The 15,663-nt window shown below is 47.4% G+C and overlaps 1 protein-coding gene across 1 annotated transcript in view; it reads right to left on the reverse strand.

The window, feature by feature from the left end:
- Npl4 (nuclear protein localization 4) overlaps positions 1-15,663 on the reverse strand; it is a 138,196-nt gene that overhangs the window by 87,746 nt on the left and 34,787 nt on the right. The window contains exon 2 of the mRNA XM_068376870.1: positions 10,021-10,276. Coding sequence (XP_068232971.1) covers positions 10,021-10,276 — 256 coding nt within the window. The remainder of the gene's footprint in view (positions 1-10,020; positions 10,277-15,663) is intronic.

A 15,663-nucleotide genomic window follows, 5' to 3' on the forward strand; every position in this document is an offset into this window, starting at 1 on the left:
CAAATTACTTTCAAAATTTTTAATTAGTTCCTAAACAATCGAAAACTTCATCCTTTAATATTAGACTCGTACTTATGAGGGAGGAAGCCTTACAGCCATACTGGCAGGCATAAAATCCTGAGATGTCAATACATTAGGACCTGATAAATGTGTGGGAGGGTTAATTCCCACCTCCCAACACATAATAGATTCCCATGGGTTGGGCTATGTTTCTGTCCGTGGAAAAAATAATGAGAAAGAACTAAATATCTTCTAAAAGTTATGATGTCAATATATGGCCCATTAAACATACAGTAATGTGTCCTCCATTCTATCCCTCCCATCCCTTATTAGGAGGATTGGGGGAGATGCTTCTATATCTTACTTGTATAGAACAGTTGCTCAGAATAGAAGTTTACCTGTATCAACATCCGATCCAGCAAATAACAGCACAACAACTACACCCCAAGGGAGGGACAGGTAAAGAGGGATACCGCAAGACTCCATCTCTTAACCTAAAGTATCGTCATGGACGTTACCTTAGACAAGATATTTCTTGTCCCGTAAGGAGCTACATAAGCTACACAACCATCTGAGAATTATCACAGGTCTTAACAAAACCGTAACTAAAGACCTGTGGGTATACGTCGGTAAGTAGTGCGCTGTAAAGGTTGTCTGGCACTTACAGACTATGGCATTTAGAACATGCTACACTGACAGATCCAATCTGAAGGCTAGTTTAGACCTGATAATTTGGCATCATGTAATCACATCCAGTGGTTCTCTCATATCTTTGTGGTAATGTCTCCCAGATTATTCCACGAAGCCAGAAAGAAATGTTTTAGGATCTCTTTTCTTATTCCTTTTGTACTGAATGAATAGTTGTAGTGGTCCCCTCTAGGACAGGAAAGTAAATCATTCTGGTCCTGTTAGTCACCTTTGTAGGGAGGAGATGGAGGAGGAGTGAAGTTGTGGCCGGCTGAATTCTATATCCTGGCCACGCACTCCTGACCTATGACAAGAGATGGTCGTATATCCTTCAGAATGACTAGTGACAAGGAAAGATAAGCCATTTTCTAACTTGTTTCATCAGGGCTAACCTGGCCTTCAGCGGGTCCATTTTAAGATACCTGAGGGTTTATGAAAGGCTTAATGCCGCTTCAGCTTTCTAGGAGGTCAAGTTTGAGCTGCCCCCTCCACTACTGTTGATTCTCTTGAAGGACTTAGATCTGAATTCATTAAAAGTTTCAACAGCCACCTCCAGCCTAGAACATACTCCTATTAAAAGACTGGGCTTTGTATTCAAGTAGGAACAATTCTAAAATTTTCCTGAATTAAAAAGCCTTAAACTCAAGATGAGAGAAGATTCAGTCTTCTTGCTGTCCTGTTTATTATCAGAAAATCATAAACTTCTCTCCCATCATGGCAACCATTATAATGAAGTACAGTAACTATTACAGTACTGTATTGTAAACAGTATAACATTTTTTCTTAATTTCTTACAATTTCTACTCAATTATCATACCTTTTGTACAGTAATTCATATACAATGAATATGTTCCAGTTGAAATATCAAGAATTATTAAGCACAAGTAAAACTTGAATGAAAAATGACAAATTCGTAGATAATTTGTATTTTTCCTAACCATACAAACCTTAGCTATTTAAATAGGGTATTACTTTCAGCGTAGAATTTCAACGAGGGTTTACTACCCCCTCGCTAGTTAGCAAGGGGGTAGGGGAGGGGTAGCTAGCTACCCATCCACCCTCACACACCGGTGAACTAGTTCACTTTGCTTAGAGGTAGGACTTCCCAGGGGACAGGGCTGGCGGGCAAGTTTGATTAAATAGCTAAGGTTTGTATGGTTAGGAAAAATACAAATTATCTACGAATTTGTCATTACTGTAGTTCCGTAACCGAAATACAAACCACGCTATTTAAATAGGGTGACTTAACCCTTAGAAAGGGTGGTAAGTCCCAGCCGTTACTGGCTTTTGGCTTTTGCCCGGGGACTAAGTATCTGAGTGTGTAGAACTCGAGATAAGGAGTCACTGCACCTCGCAAGTACCTTGCTCTGCAAGGAACGCGGCCTACGTAAGCGTGTGTGTGAAGAAATGAAGTGTGACTCGTCCTAGGAAGTTGACCTGGAGTCCATTAGATGGAATTCTAGGTTAGGACGTTCCCAATACCACCTCGTAAGGGTATGGGGGACGTGACCGTATTATCTTAATACTAGGAACACAAGGAAGCATGGTTTACCTGCAGTGGTTTGAGGTCAGCTGTGCAGAGAACCCAGGATGCTGCTTTCCCCAAGAGTGGGGAGGATGAAGAAAAGAATAAGGGCCAGGCATATCTTTTCATTCATGCAGACTAAAACCGGGTAACAATGCCCTCAACCTTCTGCTGCTTGTCCATTAAGGAGCCCGAGGTTTAAACCAGCAGTTGTGCAGCCACCACAGGGTCGATAGAGAAAGTATCGAGCCTCCTGTGGGTCACGTCCTGCAGGTAGTGGGCTGTGAAGGTCGTTTGACGCTTCCAAACCCCTGCTTGTAGAACCTGCGTCACTGAGAAGTTTCTCTTGAATGCCAGCGACGAAGCAATGCCTCTGACTTCATGTGCTCTAGGGCGACGTGATGGAGGAGGGTCTGGATTCGGGGAATGGTGGATGACCCTGCAAATCCATGCTGAGATAGTATTCTTAGTGATCGTCCTCTTCGTCCTTCCTGTGCTCACAAACGATACTTGCACTCGAGGACGAATTGCAGCTGTTCTCTTAAGATAGAGCCTCAGACTCCTTACTGGGCACAGTAGGAGATGGTTTGGGTCATCTGTTACAGAACAAAGACTCGAAAACCAGAAGGAGTCGAACTGGGGGTCCGGCACTCCTGGATTTTGAGTCTTAGCCACAAACTCGGGGACGAACTTGAACGTTACCTCTACCCATCCCCTTGAATGGACGACCTCATACGAGACCATGAAGTTCGCTGACTCGCTTGGCCGAGGCCAAAGATAGTAGGAACACCGTCTTCTAAGTCAGGTGACGATCAGAAGCCTGGCGTAATGGTTCGAACGGAGGTCTCTTAAGAGACCTGAGGACTCAAACCACGCTCCATGGAGGAGGTCTCACTTCCGACTGAGGGCACGTAAGTTCATAACTTTGTATGAGTAGAGAAAGTTCCAGGGAGGAGGAAATGTCCATTCCTTTTAGCCTGAAGGCAAGACTTAGGGCTGAGCGATATCCTTTCACTGCCGAGACTGAAAGGCGCATCTCTTCCCGCAAATACACGAGAAACTCCGCTATTGCTGGAATAGTGGCATCGAGTGGAGAGATACCCCTTCCACGACACCAACCACAGAAGGCTCTCCATTTCGCCTGGTAGACTCCTGCGGATGACTTTCGCAGGTGTCGAGACATCCTGTCTGCAACTTGTTGCAAAAAGTCTCTCTCTGTGAAATGTTGGATAGTATCCAGGCGTGAAGCCGCAGCAATGCTACGGCTTTGTGGGAGATGTTGGAGTGTGGTTGCTTGAGTAGCTCGTGTCGAGGAGGGAATTCTCTCGGGAGTTCCGTCAGGAGCTGCAGAAGGTCCAGGAACCACTCTGCATGATGCCATAGCGAATGATGCCATAGCGAAGCTACTAGGGTCATTGACCGGTCGACAATTATTCTGGTCTTATTGAGCACCCTTCTCATCAGACAGAACGGGGGAAAGGCGTAAACGTCGATGGTGTCCCACCGTTGTTGGAAGGCATTTTGCCCGAGTGCCTTGGGGTCCGGGACTGGGGAGCAGTACAGCGGAAGCTTGAAATTCAAGGCTGTCGCAACAGATCCACCGTCAGGGAACCCCACAAAGTCAGGACTTTGATGGCTACTAGAGGATCCAAAGACCACTCAGTACTCACTATCTGGGATGCCCTGCTCAAGACTGTCGGGGCGAGTACATTCCTTCTGCCCGAAATGAAGCGAGCCATTAGTGGAAACGAGTGGACTTTGGTCCATCTCAGTATCTTTACTGCAAGATGTGATAGCTGTTGTGAAAAGGTACCTCCCTGCTTGTTGATGTAAGCCACTACCGTGGTGTTGTCGCTCATCACCACCATGGAGTGACCCGCCAGGTACCATTGGAACTGTTGAAAGTGCTAGGTATACGGCCTTTATCTCTAGCAGGTTTATGTGGAGGCACTTTTCTGATTCTGACCATAGGCCTGAGATCCTGTGGTTCAGAACGTGGACCCCCCCCTCCTTTTGAGGTGTCCGAGAACAGCATCAAATCCGGGGGGAGGACAAGAAGATCCACTCCTTTTCGGAGGTTTTCGTCTGTCACCCACCACTGAAGGTCCGTCCGTTCCGCAGGACCCATAGGGACCAAAATGTCAGGGGAATCGTGACCTTGATTCCACCGGGACTTGGGCTGCCATTGCAGGGATCTCATCCTGAGGCGCCCATTTGGAACTAGACGGGCCAGGGAGGAAAGGTGACCGAGAAGACGTAACCACGATTGGGCTGGGAGTTCTTCTTGTCTGAGGAAAGGATCTGCGACCCTCCTCAGCCTTGCTATCCTGTCGTCTGATGGAAAGGCTTTGTGGAGATTGGTGTCCAAGATCATGCCTAGATATACCAGTCATTGAGATGGAAGCAGAGAAGACTTCTCGAGATTTACCATGATCCCTAGATCTTGGCAAAGTCCCAGAAGCTTGTCCCGGTGTCGAAGAAGGGTCGACTCCGAGTTTGCCAGGATCAGCCAGTCGTCCAGATAGCGGAGAAGACAGATGCCGATCCTGTGTGCCCACGAAGAAATCAGGGTGAACACTCTGGTGAATACTTGAGGTGCTGTGGAGAGACTGAAACACAGCACCTTGAACTGGTAGATCATGTTGTCTAGGCTGAATCTTAAGTACTTCCTTGAAGATGGATGGATTGGGATCTGGAAGTACGCGTCCTTCAAATCCAGTGTACACATGAAGTCTTGCGGTCTTACTGCAAGTTTGACCGTGTCTGCTGTCTCTATGATGAGCGGAGTTTGTTTGACAAACCTGTTCAGAGCTGAGAGGTCGATGACTGGTCTCCAGCCTCCAGACGCCTTCTTAACAAGAAAGAGTCGACTGAAGAAGCCTTGGGGAACCGTCGACGACCTCTTGGAGAGCATCATTCTTTAGCATGGTCTCGACTTCTGCCCGTAGGGCTAGCCCCTTTGCCGATCCCATGGCATAGGAGCTCAACGACACTGGATTCGCTGTCAGGGGAGGTAGAGATGTTGTGAACGGGACGCGATATTCCTGACTGATTACAGAAATTGTCCAGGAATCGGCCCAGAGTTGCTGCCACCTGAATGCGCAACTTTGTAGGCATCGCCCCACTGGTGGACATGCAGGGGAATTGCCAATCCTAGCGTTTGCGTCCTCGGCCACTGCCTCTAGGATTCTTGCCTCCCCTGGATTACTTTTTGCCCTTCTTGTCTTTGACAGGAAAGGGCTGCTGTTTGGACACCGTCGTTTTTGCTGCCACTGCCAATTTCGTCGTCTTGGACGGGTGAGGTTGTTGAGGTACTGGAGGTTTGTAGGGCTTCGTTGTGAGAGCCCTTTGGAGGAGAGAGTCCTGATTGGATTTCCTCCACCTCTCAGCTGCCTGTTCCACATCTTTGGTCTCAAACACACTCTTTCCCATAAGGGAAGTGTGTCTGAGCTTGCAGACTTCGAAGGCCGGGACCTTTGAAAGGAACCTTTCTGCCACCGCATCACGTCCTTCAAGATCGAATTGGCCCACAAGTTCAAGGCTTGGCGTGCCAGAAACTCAATAGTGCGGGAGCCCGAAAGGAGGAAGGTCTCCAGTGCCTTCCTGGTGCTTTCTTTGGACAGATCCTCGGATCGCAACAGGATGCCAAGAGACCCCAACCAGACGTCCAGCCACAAAGTAGCCTGGATGGCACACTTCGCGACCTTCTCCTGGCTTAGGATCTCTGTCGCCGAGAAAGTCACTTGCCGGATAAATAGTCTCTCGAGAGAGATTCCCTTGGTAAGCTCTTCCATAGAGTGCAATGGAAGAGCTAAGCCAGTCTTCTCCATGATCTCAAAATACCTCCTCTGGTGGAGGTGGGCGGAGCTTGTTGCCAGCAGTGGAACGGCTGGAGGAGGCGAGCTTGGAGAGCTGGCCCTCAACCTTATCCCTGGCACTCTTCGCCCCTTGGGACCAGGGCAAAGCCGCACTGGCCTTAGCGGGTTTCTGAGTGTCAAAGACTTGGTCCAGGACTGTGTCCTTGCCCTCACGAGGAGGAACCTCAGGGTCCTTGAACCCGTTGAGATGCCTCATCAGAGTCAAGACCTGCCAGCAGGCATGCTCTGACTCTTGCTGCTCTCCCCCTGGAGAGCTGGCAGCAAAGTCCCCCATCCCCAAAGGCTCTACTTGGGGGGACTCTTAAGAGTCCTTCGGTTCCCTCCTAGGAGTGATACAGGACTCCAACAATGAAGTCTGAGGGCTCTTCTCACCCCAACACGGGACGATTCAACTGCTCGAGGTGGGGTTTCTCCCATTGGTGCGGTAGAGAGAGCGCGCTGGCGCTCGCGCGATGGGAAAAACCCAGTGGTCGCGCCCGAGAGACCGTTGAAAACACTCGCGCTCGCGGGCGCGCGAGACTTCATAGGGTGTGCAGGAATCAGATTGACGTACAGGAACAAAATGAAGAGCCATTGAGAATGCGTGCGCATACGAGATTGTTGGCGCTTGAAGATCGTCGGTGCTTTAGCGCGAAAGAAGATCGACAGCGCTTAAAGATAGACGATGCTTAAAGATCGTCGGCACTTGTGCGCACAAGATGATCGTTGGCGTTTGCGCGCGTAAGAAGATCGTCGGCGCTTGCACGCGTAAGAAGATCGTCGGCGCTTGCGCGCGTAAGAACATCGTAGGCACGGGGAACCATCGGAGCCTGCGCGCAAACGATCGTCGGAGCTTACGTGCGTAGAAAGATCGTCAGCGCTAGCGCGCCAAAGAAATATCGTCTGCCAAGAAGATCGTCGGCGCTTGCGTGCGTGAGAAAATCGACGGCGCTCGAAGATCGTCGGCGCTTGCGCATGCAAGAAGATCGTCAGCGCTCGCTCGCGAAAGAAGATCGTTGGCGCTTGCGCGCGTAGGAAGATCATCGGTGCTTGCGCGCATAAGAAGATCGTCAGCGCTTGCGCGCGTAAGAAGATCGTCAGCGCTTGCTCGCGAAAGAAGGTCGTCGGCGCATGCGCGCGTACGAAGATCGTTGGCGTAAGAAGATCGTATGAGAGACCTCTCCCGCAAACGGGAGAAGTGCCCTTCGAAGAAAAGACTAGGAGACACTCGCAGGCTGAAGTACTGTTGAGCGCCTGTGCGCTAACCCAGGAATAGTACCTGGAACAGGATTTCTCTGGATGGAAATCTCAGGAACAGTAGGCGAGCGCTTGCCCGCAATTGCGCCCCTTTTGCCCCGAAGGATAACAGGGTGCGTGGGCGCCCACAGCGTCAGCAGCCAGGAACAGAGATGGCAGGTCAGCAGGTCTAGGAGATGGCGAACAATTCTGCGGAGAGGTTCCAAACAGCAAGCTGGTCTAAACAGGAACAATCCTCCGAAGAGGAGTCTCTATGAGTGGCCTCTCTCGCGAACGAGAGAGGTGAACACTTCTTCGTAGAGGAGACTTGAAGACACTGGTGATGGCGCCCCTTAGGGCCGTTGGAAAAGCAAGCTGACCTATAAGGAGCAATCCTCCGAAGAGGAGTCCTTAAGAGTAGCCTCCCTCGCGAACGAGAGAGGTCACAAGACTGATCCTGCTGCTGCTGAGCCCTTTGAGCATAGCTGCAGATGCGACCGCTCACCCCCAAGAGCATAGCCACCTGAAGTTTCCATGCGACCGGCCTTGCAACCGCTCAGCTCCTTGAGCATGGTTACAAGTGCGGTCGCTCAGCACCAAGAGCATAACCGCCTGAGGACCAGGAAAACCCATCCAGGAATTATTAAGGTATGAGAAGTTTCCCCTCTGCAGGGGATAAAACTCACACCTGGGAAGGGAACCTCCCTCGGAAGGGAAGTTACTTAGCGTTTTAAGATGAACTAAAGAGCTGACAGTTGTCACGGGAGAACTTCTATGAGAAGGGATCACGCCCATGACGATGTCCTAGAGAGACGGCAGCAACAGCAGACTCCCTAGGCACAAACAGGACAGCTCTGCTTCGTTGGCACACTTTAGGCAAACAAAGAAAAACTGCATCGTTAACTGGGAAAATAAAATAAATAATTAGTTAACAGAAATTCCCCCGGGAGGAACTCCGAAGAGAAAACCCGAGGGAATAGAAAACATAAGAATTACATATTGAGTATGCGCCCTCCTCCCCCACTGACATACACGGGAGAAGGGGGAAGGCGGAGAACTGTAACAAAATCAGAATTATAACAGAATTATAATTATGTAATTCATCTAAGAATGTTCACAAATAGTAAGAACCACTGACCCCCGAAGGGAAGTGTTCTCCAAGAAAGATGACAAGATAAAAAAATACAATTAGATTTCATCAAAAATTATTGAGACAAATAAACGGAAAAGCAACCCAACCAGCACGGGAAAGAAGCTTCCGTAATAGTACGTAGTAGTAGTAAAAGGTGAACGACCTCGAGTAGAGAGAGACCATAGTCAATCTAAACTCCCACATTCCCTTCGCTGAGAATCCAAGTTCCCCGTAGGAAAGAAGGAACAGCGAAGAAACAGATGAATGAAGAAAGTCCAGCGATGACGATTCCCTAAGGCGGCCGAATATCGGAAGCCGAAGGAACGACCGAAGGACCAAGGGAGAGGCCGCACCCCATGACGTGAAACCGTGGTGGCCTGGCACTACGCCGGAGACGATGTCGTACACTACACACACAGCACAAACACTGAAAAGGAAATTTACTATATTCCTATACACAAATATATACATAAACATAAAGAATGTTTACATACTGTATATATTAAGGATAAGAAAAAGTAAGTAAAAGACAAAAAGCATTAATGGCTGTCAAAGCGAGGGTGGGAGCAGACACGTCTGCTCATCACCCGAGCCAAAAGCAAAGTGGGCTAGTTCACCGGTGTGTGAGGGGGGAGGGGTAGCTAGCTACCCCTCCCCTACCCCCTTGCTAACTAGCGAGGGGGTAGTAAACCCTCGTTAAAATTCTAATGGCTCGTCACTTCAGCTACGACGAAAGTAATACCCTATTTAAATAGCGTGGTTTGTATTTCGGTTACGGAACAAACCCCTAATACAGTACATATGCTTAAACAAGTGCTAGGTAGTAGGTTGGCCAGGGCACCAGCCACCCCTTGAGATACTATAGCTAGAGTGTTATGATGTCTTTTGACTGGCCAGACAGTACATTGGATCCCTTTCTCTCATTACAGCTTATTTTCCCTTTGCCTAGACACACACACACTGAATAGTCTGACCTATTCTTTACATATTCTCCTGTCTTCATACAACTGACAACACTAGGATTACCAAACAATTCTTTTTCACCCAAGGGGTTACTGCACTGTAATTGTTCAGTGGCTACTTTTCTCTTGGTAAGGGTAGGAGAGACTATTCAGCTATGGTAAGCAGCTATTCTAGGAGGAGACTCCAAAATCAAACCATTGTTCTCTAGTCTTGGGTAGTGCCATAGCCTCTGCACCATTGTCTTGGGTTAGAGTTCTCTTCCTTGAGGGTCTACTCAGGCACACTTCTATCTTACATCACTTACTCTTGTTTTGTTAAAAGTTTTATATTTTATATATGAAATGTTTATTTTAATATTGTTACTCCTCTTAAAATATTTTATCTTTCCTTGTTTCCTTTCCTCACTTGGAGCCCCTGGGTTTAAAGCATCCGGCTTTTCCAACTGGGCTTGCAGCTTAGCAAGTAATAATAATAATAACAAAAGAATACAGTATACATGATTAACACAAATGTCCTGCTACCCCTTATCTTTAAATATAATATAAACTGAGATCTTACCTGACTTAATTTATACAACTCTCAAACACCCAAACACTTCAAAACAAAGATTTATACGTTACCTCCATCGTCATTATGACGTAATGGGCCATCAACACCATGCAGATACAGCATGTCCCCATGATTTAATTTATATCCCTTAAGAGTTTTTCTTGGTGATGATACAATCTCATTCTTTTTGTCTCGGGTCCCATACACGGCAAAGTTAAAACCTGAGAGATCAAAAACTTGTTGTATCTTTTCATACAAAAGCTTGGTGGAGTCTGTTGGCTTCAACTCCACACGCTTCGTACCTTCTGAAGACTGGACTCGTATGATCTGCATGCAAAGGAGAGAAAATCATTCATTAATACAGTACTTCATTGTTAAAGTATAACAAGTTGAGGAATAGTAATACAGTACAGTATAAAATATTGTCCATAATAAGTTTTACAAATAATCTTTTAACGTATTCATTCAATGCTAGTGCTAAGGGCTTTGAATTCTGCCAAACACTAAACATAAATAAGTTACGATTCCTAAACATGAAAATATCCCAATTTTCAAAGTAAATTGCATTGTTCTTAACTACGTACACACTTGAGTCCTTTAGTATAAGAATTACTGTAATTACTGTAACATCGCTAAACACATGGGAACTGCGTGGGGACACAAAGGATTGGGGACACAAAGGGTTGCATGGGATGAGAGAGCGGCGAGATGATAATCACGCCGTGACCAGAAACTTACTGTTGACCAAGACCTGGCCACGCGCTCTCGCTGACCCGGGTCGCCTCAGGGCACGTATTCATCTGCTACAGAGGGACCCACTATAGAAAACGGAGATAGGGGAAACTACACAAAATTCTGGTCGGTTGGGAAGAGAATCCCAGATACTCCTAAGAAAGTAGTTCGAGGTAAGTACTCCGTGTACACGCCCCTGCTGTATACACGACACCCACAAGGTGCTCGCGCGAGGGTAGTAACCTCTGCATTCCATGCTTTTATAGCCGGTAACTAGTGGCTGGAGGTAAGAAAGCTCTATCCCTTCAGCCGGTACATTGAACAGTCACTTTGTTAACATCTGAAACTTTAGGGGAAAGGTGAAGGCAGGAAGTTAAGTTAAAGTACTCTGGTTTGTATATCAAGGAAAAATGAAATTTTCAATTTAAAATAAATTTATGAATATACTTACCCGGTGAATATATAAATAGCTGACGTCTCCGACATTCGACAGATTCCAAAAACTCGCGAGCGATCGCCATGAAGGTTGTCGGGTGTGCCCACCAGCGCCGACTATCGGCCAGATACCGCTTATACTTCTCAACCAAACCAGTTCTTCTCAGTCCGCAGGGTCTCTATCGGGGAGGAAGGGAGGGCCTTTAATATTATATATTTACCAGGTAAGTATATTCAAAAATTTATTTTAAATTGAAAATATCATTTTTAAATATTAAACTTAGCCGGTGAATATATAAATAGCTGATTCACACCCATGGTGGTGGGTAGAGACCAGTATTAAAACAATAAAGGCATATATGCTCAAGAGTTTTTGACAAATATTCAAAAAACAAACTTAAGTATAGGTACCTGGTAAGGAAGCTGACTCTGATGATTACTCTGCCTCATTAGTCCGCTATCCTCACGAAGCCCAGCGATCCTCTTAGGATGCTGAAAGACTCCCAGGAGCTGCTATATCCAGGGTGAACACCCCTATAACAGGACCTCATCAATACCCTTAATCTGGGCGCTCTCAAGAAACAATATTTTGACCACCCGCCAAATCAAAAAGATTGCGAAAGACTTCTTAGTCTCCCGTACAACCCAAAACAAGATTAAAAATTTCAAGAGTAGATTAAAAGGATATTGGGATCAAGGGAATGTAGTGGTAGAGCCTTCACCCACTACTGCACTCGCTGCTACGAATGGTCCCAATGTGTAGCAGTCCTCATAAAGAGTCTGGACATCTTTCAAGTAATATGAAGCGAACACCGACTTGCTTCTCCAAAAGGTCGCGTCCATAATACTTTTAAGGGATCTATTTTGCTTAAACGCTACCGAAGTTGCTATCGCTCTAACTTCATGAGCCTTGACTTTAAGTAAATTACGATCCTTCTCACTTAAATGAGTGTGTGCCTCCCGAATCAAAAGTCTAATAAAATAAGACAACGCATTCTTAGACGTGGGCAAAGAGGGCTTTTTAACGGAGCCCCATAAATCCTCTGAACAACCTCGTAGCGGTTTAGTTCTGGATAAATAAAATTTAAGAGCTCTAACGGGGCACAGCACTCTTTCAACTTCATTCCCCACAATCTCAAAAAGACTGGGGATTTCAAATGATTTAGGCCAAGGACGAGACGGAAGTTCATTCTTGGCCAAAAAACCAAGTTGAAGAGAACATACTGCTTTATTAGCGGAGAAGCCGATGTTCTTGCTAAAAGCATGTATCTCACTAACCCTTTTCGCCGAAGCCAAGCTCACCAAAAAAAGTGTCTTGAGGATAAGATCCTTCAGGGAGGCTGAATTTAACGGTTCAAACCTGTCTGACATAAGGAACTGTAGGACCACGTCCAAGTTCCAAGCAGGAGTCGAAATATGACGCTCCTTGGAAGTCTCGAAAGACTTATGCAGGTCTTGAAGATCTTTATTATTAAAAAGATCCAAACCTCTATGCCTGAGAACAGAAGCTAACATGCTTCTGTAGCCTTTAATGGTGGATGCAGAGAGAGAGCGACCGTTTCTCAGATAAAGCAGAAAATCCGCAATCTGCGCTACAGAGGCACTGGAAGAGGAAATAGAGGAGGACTTGCACCAGTCTCTAAATACCTCCCATTTCGACTGATAGATCCTGATGGTAGAGGATCTTCTAGCCCTCGCGATCGCTCTAGCTGCCTCCTTCGAAAACCCTCGAGCTCTAGAGAGTCTTTCGATAGTCTGAAGGCAGTTAGACGAAGCGCGGGGAGGCTTTGATGAAATCTCTTTACGTGAGGCTGTCGCAAGAGATCCATCCGCAACGGCAGACTTCTTGGAACGTCTACCAGCCATAGAAGTACCTCTGTGAACCACTCTCTCGCGGGCCAGAGGGGAGCAACCAACGTCAACCTGGTCCCTTCATGAGAGGCGAACTTCTGCAGCACCTTGTTTAGGATCTTAAAAGGTGGAAAGGCATAAACGTCCAGGTGAGACCAGTCCAGAAGAAAAGCGTCTATGTGGGCCGCCTCTGGATCTGGGACCGGAGAGCAATAGGTCGGGAGCCTTTTTGTCAACGAGGTCGCAAAGAGATCGATGGTGGGTTGACCCCAAGTCATCCAAAGTCTCTCGCACACATCCTTGTGGAGCGTCCACTCCGTAGGAATCACCTGACCTCTTCGACCGAGACAGTCCGCCAAGACATTCAACTCCCCTTGGACGAACCTCGTCAAAAGAGAGATGTTTCGATCTTTTGACCAAATGAGAAGGTCCCTTGCGATGACGAAAAGAGAGTGGGAGTGAGTGCCTCCTTGCTTCGAGATGTAAGCCAAGGCCGTGGTATTGTCTGCATTCACCTCCACCACCTTGTTTCGAATCAGACTCTCGAAACTCCTTAGCGCTAGATGGACTGCTAACAACTCTTTGCAGTTTATGTGAAGACTCCTCTGGTCTGCGGACCAAAGACCCGAGCATTCCAGATTGTCCAGAGTCGCCCCCCAACCCAAATCCGAAGCGTCTGAAAACAACACATGGTTTGGGTTCTTGACTGCCAGAGAAAGACCTTCCCGAAGTCTTATATTGCTGTCCCACCAAGCTAGACAAGTCTTGACTGGATCGGAGATTGGAATCGAGACCGTCTCTAAAGTCTTCTCCTTGTTCCAATGGATGTCTAGGTGGAACTGGAGAGGGCGCAGGCTGAGTCTCCCTAGAGAGATAAACTGTTCCAGAGACGAAAGAGTCCCCAGGAGGCTCATCCAATCTCTCACAGAGCAACGGTTTTTCTCTTGCACGAGACGGACTTTGAGCAAAGCCTGCTCAATCCTGTTGGCAGACGGAAAAGCCCGAAAAACTCGACTCTGTATCTCCATCCCCAAATAGAGAATGGTCTGGGATGGAGTCAGTTGCGACTTCTCCATGTTCACCAAGAGGCCTAACTCTTTCGCAAGATCCAAAGTCCACTGTAGGTCCTGCAGACAGTGATGACGGGACGACGCTCTGAGTAACCAGTCGTCCAAATGCAGGGAGCCTCTGATCCCCGATAAACGTAGGAACTTCGCTACATTCCGCATGAGCCTCGTAAAAACAAGAGGAGCAGGGCTGAGGCTGAAGCACAGTGCTCGGAATTGATACACCACCTTCCTGTACACAAACCTCAGATAATGTTGAGAATTTGGATGTATCGGAATGTGGAAGTACGCATCCTGCAAGTCGAGAGAGACCATCCAGTCGCCCTCTCTGACTGCTGCCAAAACGGATTTGTTTTTACAACAAACACGTTGAGAGCACTTACATCCAGCACTAGCCTCCAACCTCCTGTGTTCTTCGGAACCAGGAAGAGACGGTTGTAAAAACCTGGGGATTGAAGGTCCGAGACTTTCACCACCGCCCCCTTTTCTAACAACAGACACACCTGAAGATGTAACGCCTGTCTCTTTGTCTCCTCTCGATACCTGGGAGAGAGGTCTATCGGAACTTTCACCAGAGGAGGTCTTCGTACTAAAGGAATTTTGTAACCCTCCTTCAGCAACAAAACAGACTCCCGGTCTGCACCCCTCTTCTCCCAGGCCTGCCAGAAGTTGGTCAATCTGGCACCTACTGCTGTCTGAGGACGTGGGCAGTCAGACTCTGCCACGTGAGGATTTAGATCCTCTCTTCTTGCCTCGCTTGCTATCGGCACGAGAGCCTCCCCTACTGGGAGCTCTGCCACGAAAAGGCGGGATAAACATTGCCACTGGCGTGTCAAACTTAGGTCTGCTGACATGAGAAGACGAAGGTAAAGCCTTACGAGCAGACGTGACCATTAAATCATGAGTGTCCTTCTGTACAAGAGACGCCGCGATATCTCTAATAAGCTGTTGAGGGAACAAAGCAGAAGACAAGGGCGCAAAGAGAAGTTCTGACCTCTGACAAGGAGTGACCCCTGCAGAAAGAAAAGAACACAGAGTCTCTCTCTTCTTAAGAACCCCTGCTGTGAACGTAGCAGCTAGTTCATTAGAGCCATCCCTTATTGCCTTGTCCATGCAAGACATTATCTGAATAGAGACCTCCCTGTCCGCTGACAAGACTTTCCTACTCAAGGCTCCCAGGGACCAATCCAAAAAATTGAAAACCTCGAAGGCACGGAAAATTCCTTTAAGGAGATGATCCAGATCTGTAGAGGACCAGCAAACCTTCGAGCGTCTCATGGCCAGACGCCGAGGAGAGTCTACAAGGCTTGAGAAGTCTCCCTGGGCAGAGGCAGGCACCCCCAAGCCGAGAACTTCTCCAGTGTCATACCAGACGCTCGCACGAGAAGCCAATTTGAAAGGGGGAAAGGCAAAAGAGGACTTCCCTAAATTCCTCCTGGACATTAACCAGTCTCCCAACAAACGCAAAGCTCTCTTAGAAGAGCGAGAGAGCACCAACTTCGTGAACGACGGAGTCGAAGAAGTCACGCCCAGCATGAATTCAGAAGGAGGTGAACGAGGAGCAGCAGAAACAAAATAATCGGGAAACAGATCCTTAAAGATAAGCATTATCTTTTTAAAGTCAAGGGA

This window comes from Palaemon carinicauda, chromosome 7 (assembly GCF_036898095.1).
Source record: "Palaemon carinicauda isolate YSFRI2023 chromosome 7, ASM3689809v2, whole genome shotgun sequence".
Classification (NCBI taxonomy): Eukaryota; Metazoa; Arthropoda; class Malacostraca; order Decapoda; family Palaemonidae; genus Palaemon; species Palaemon carinicauda.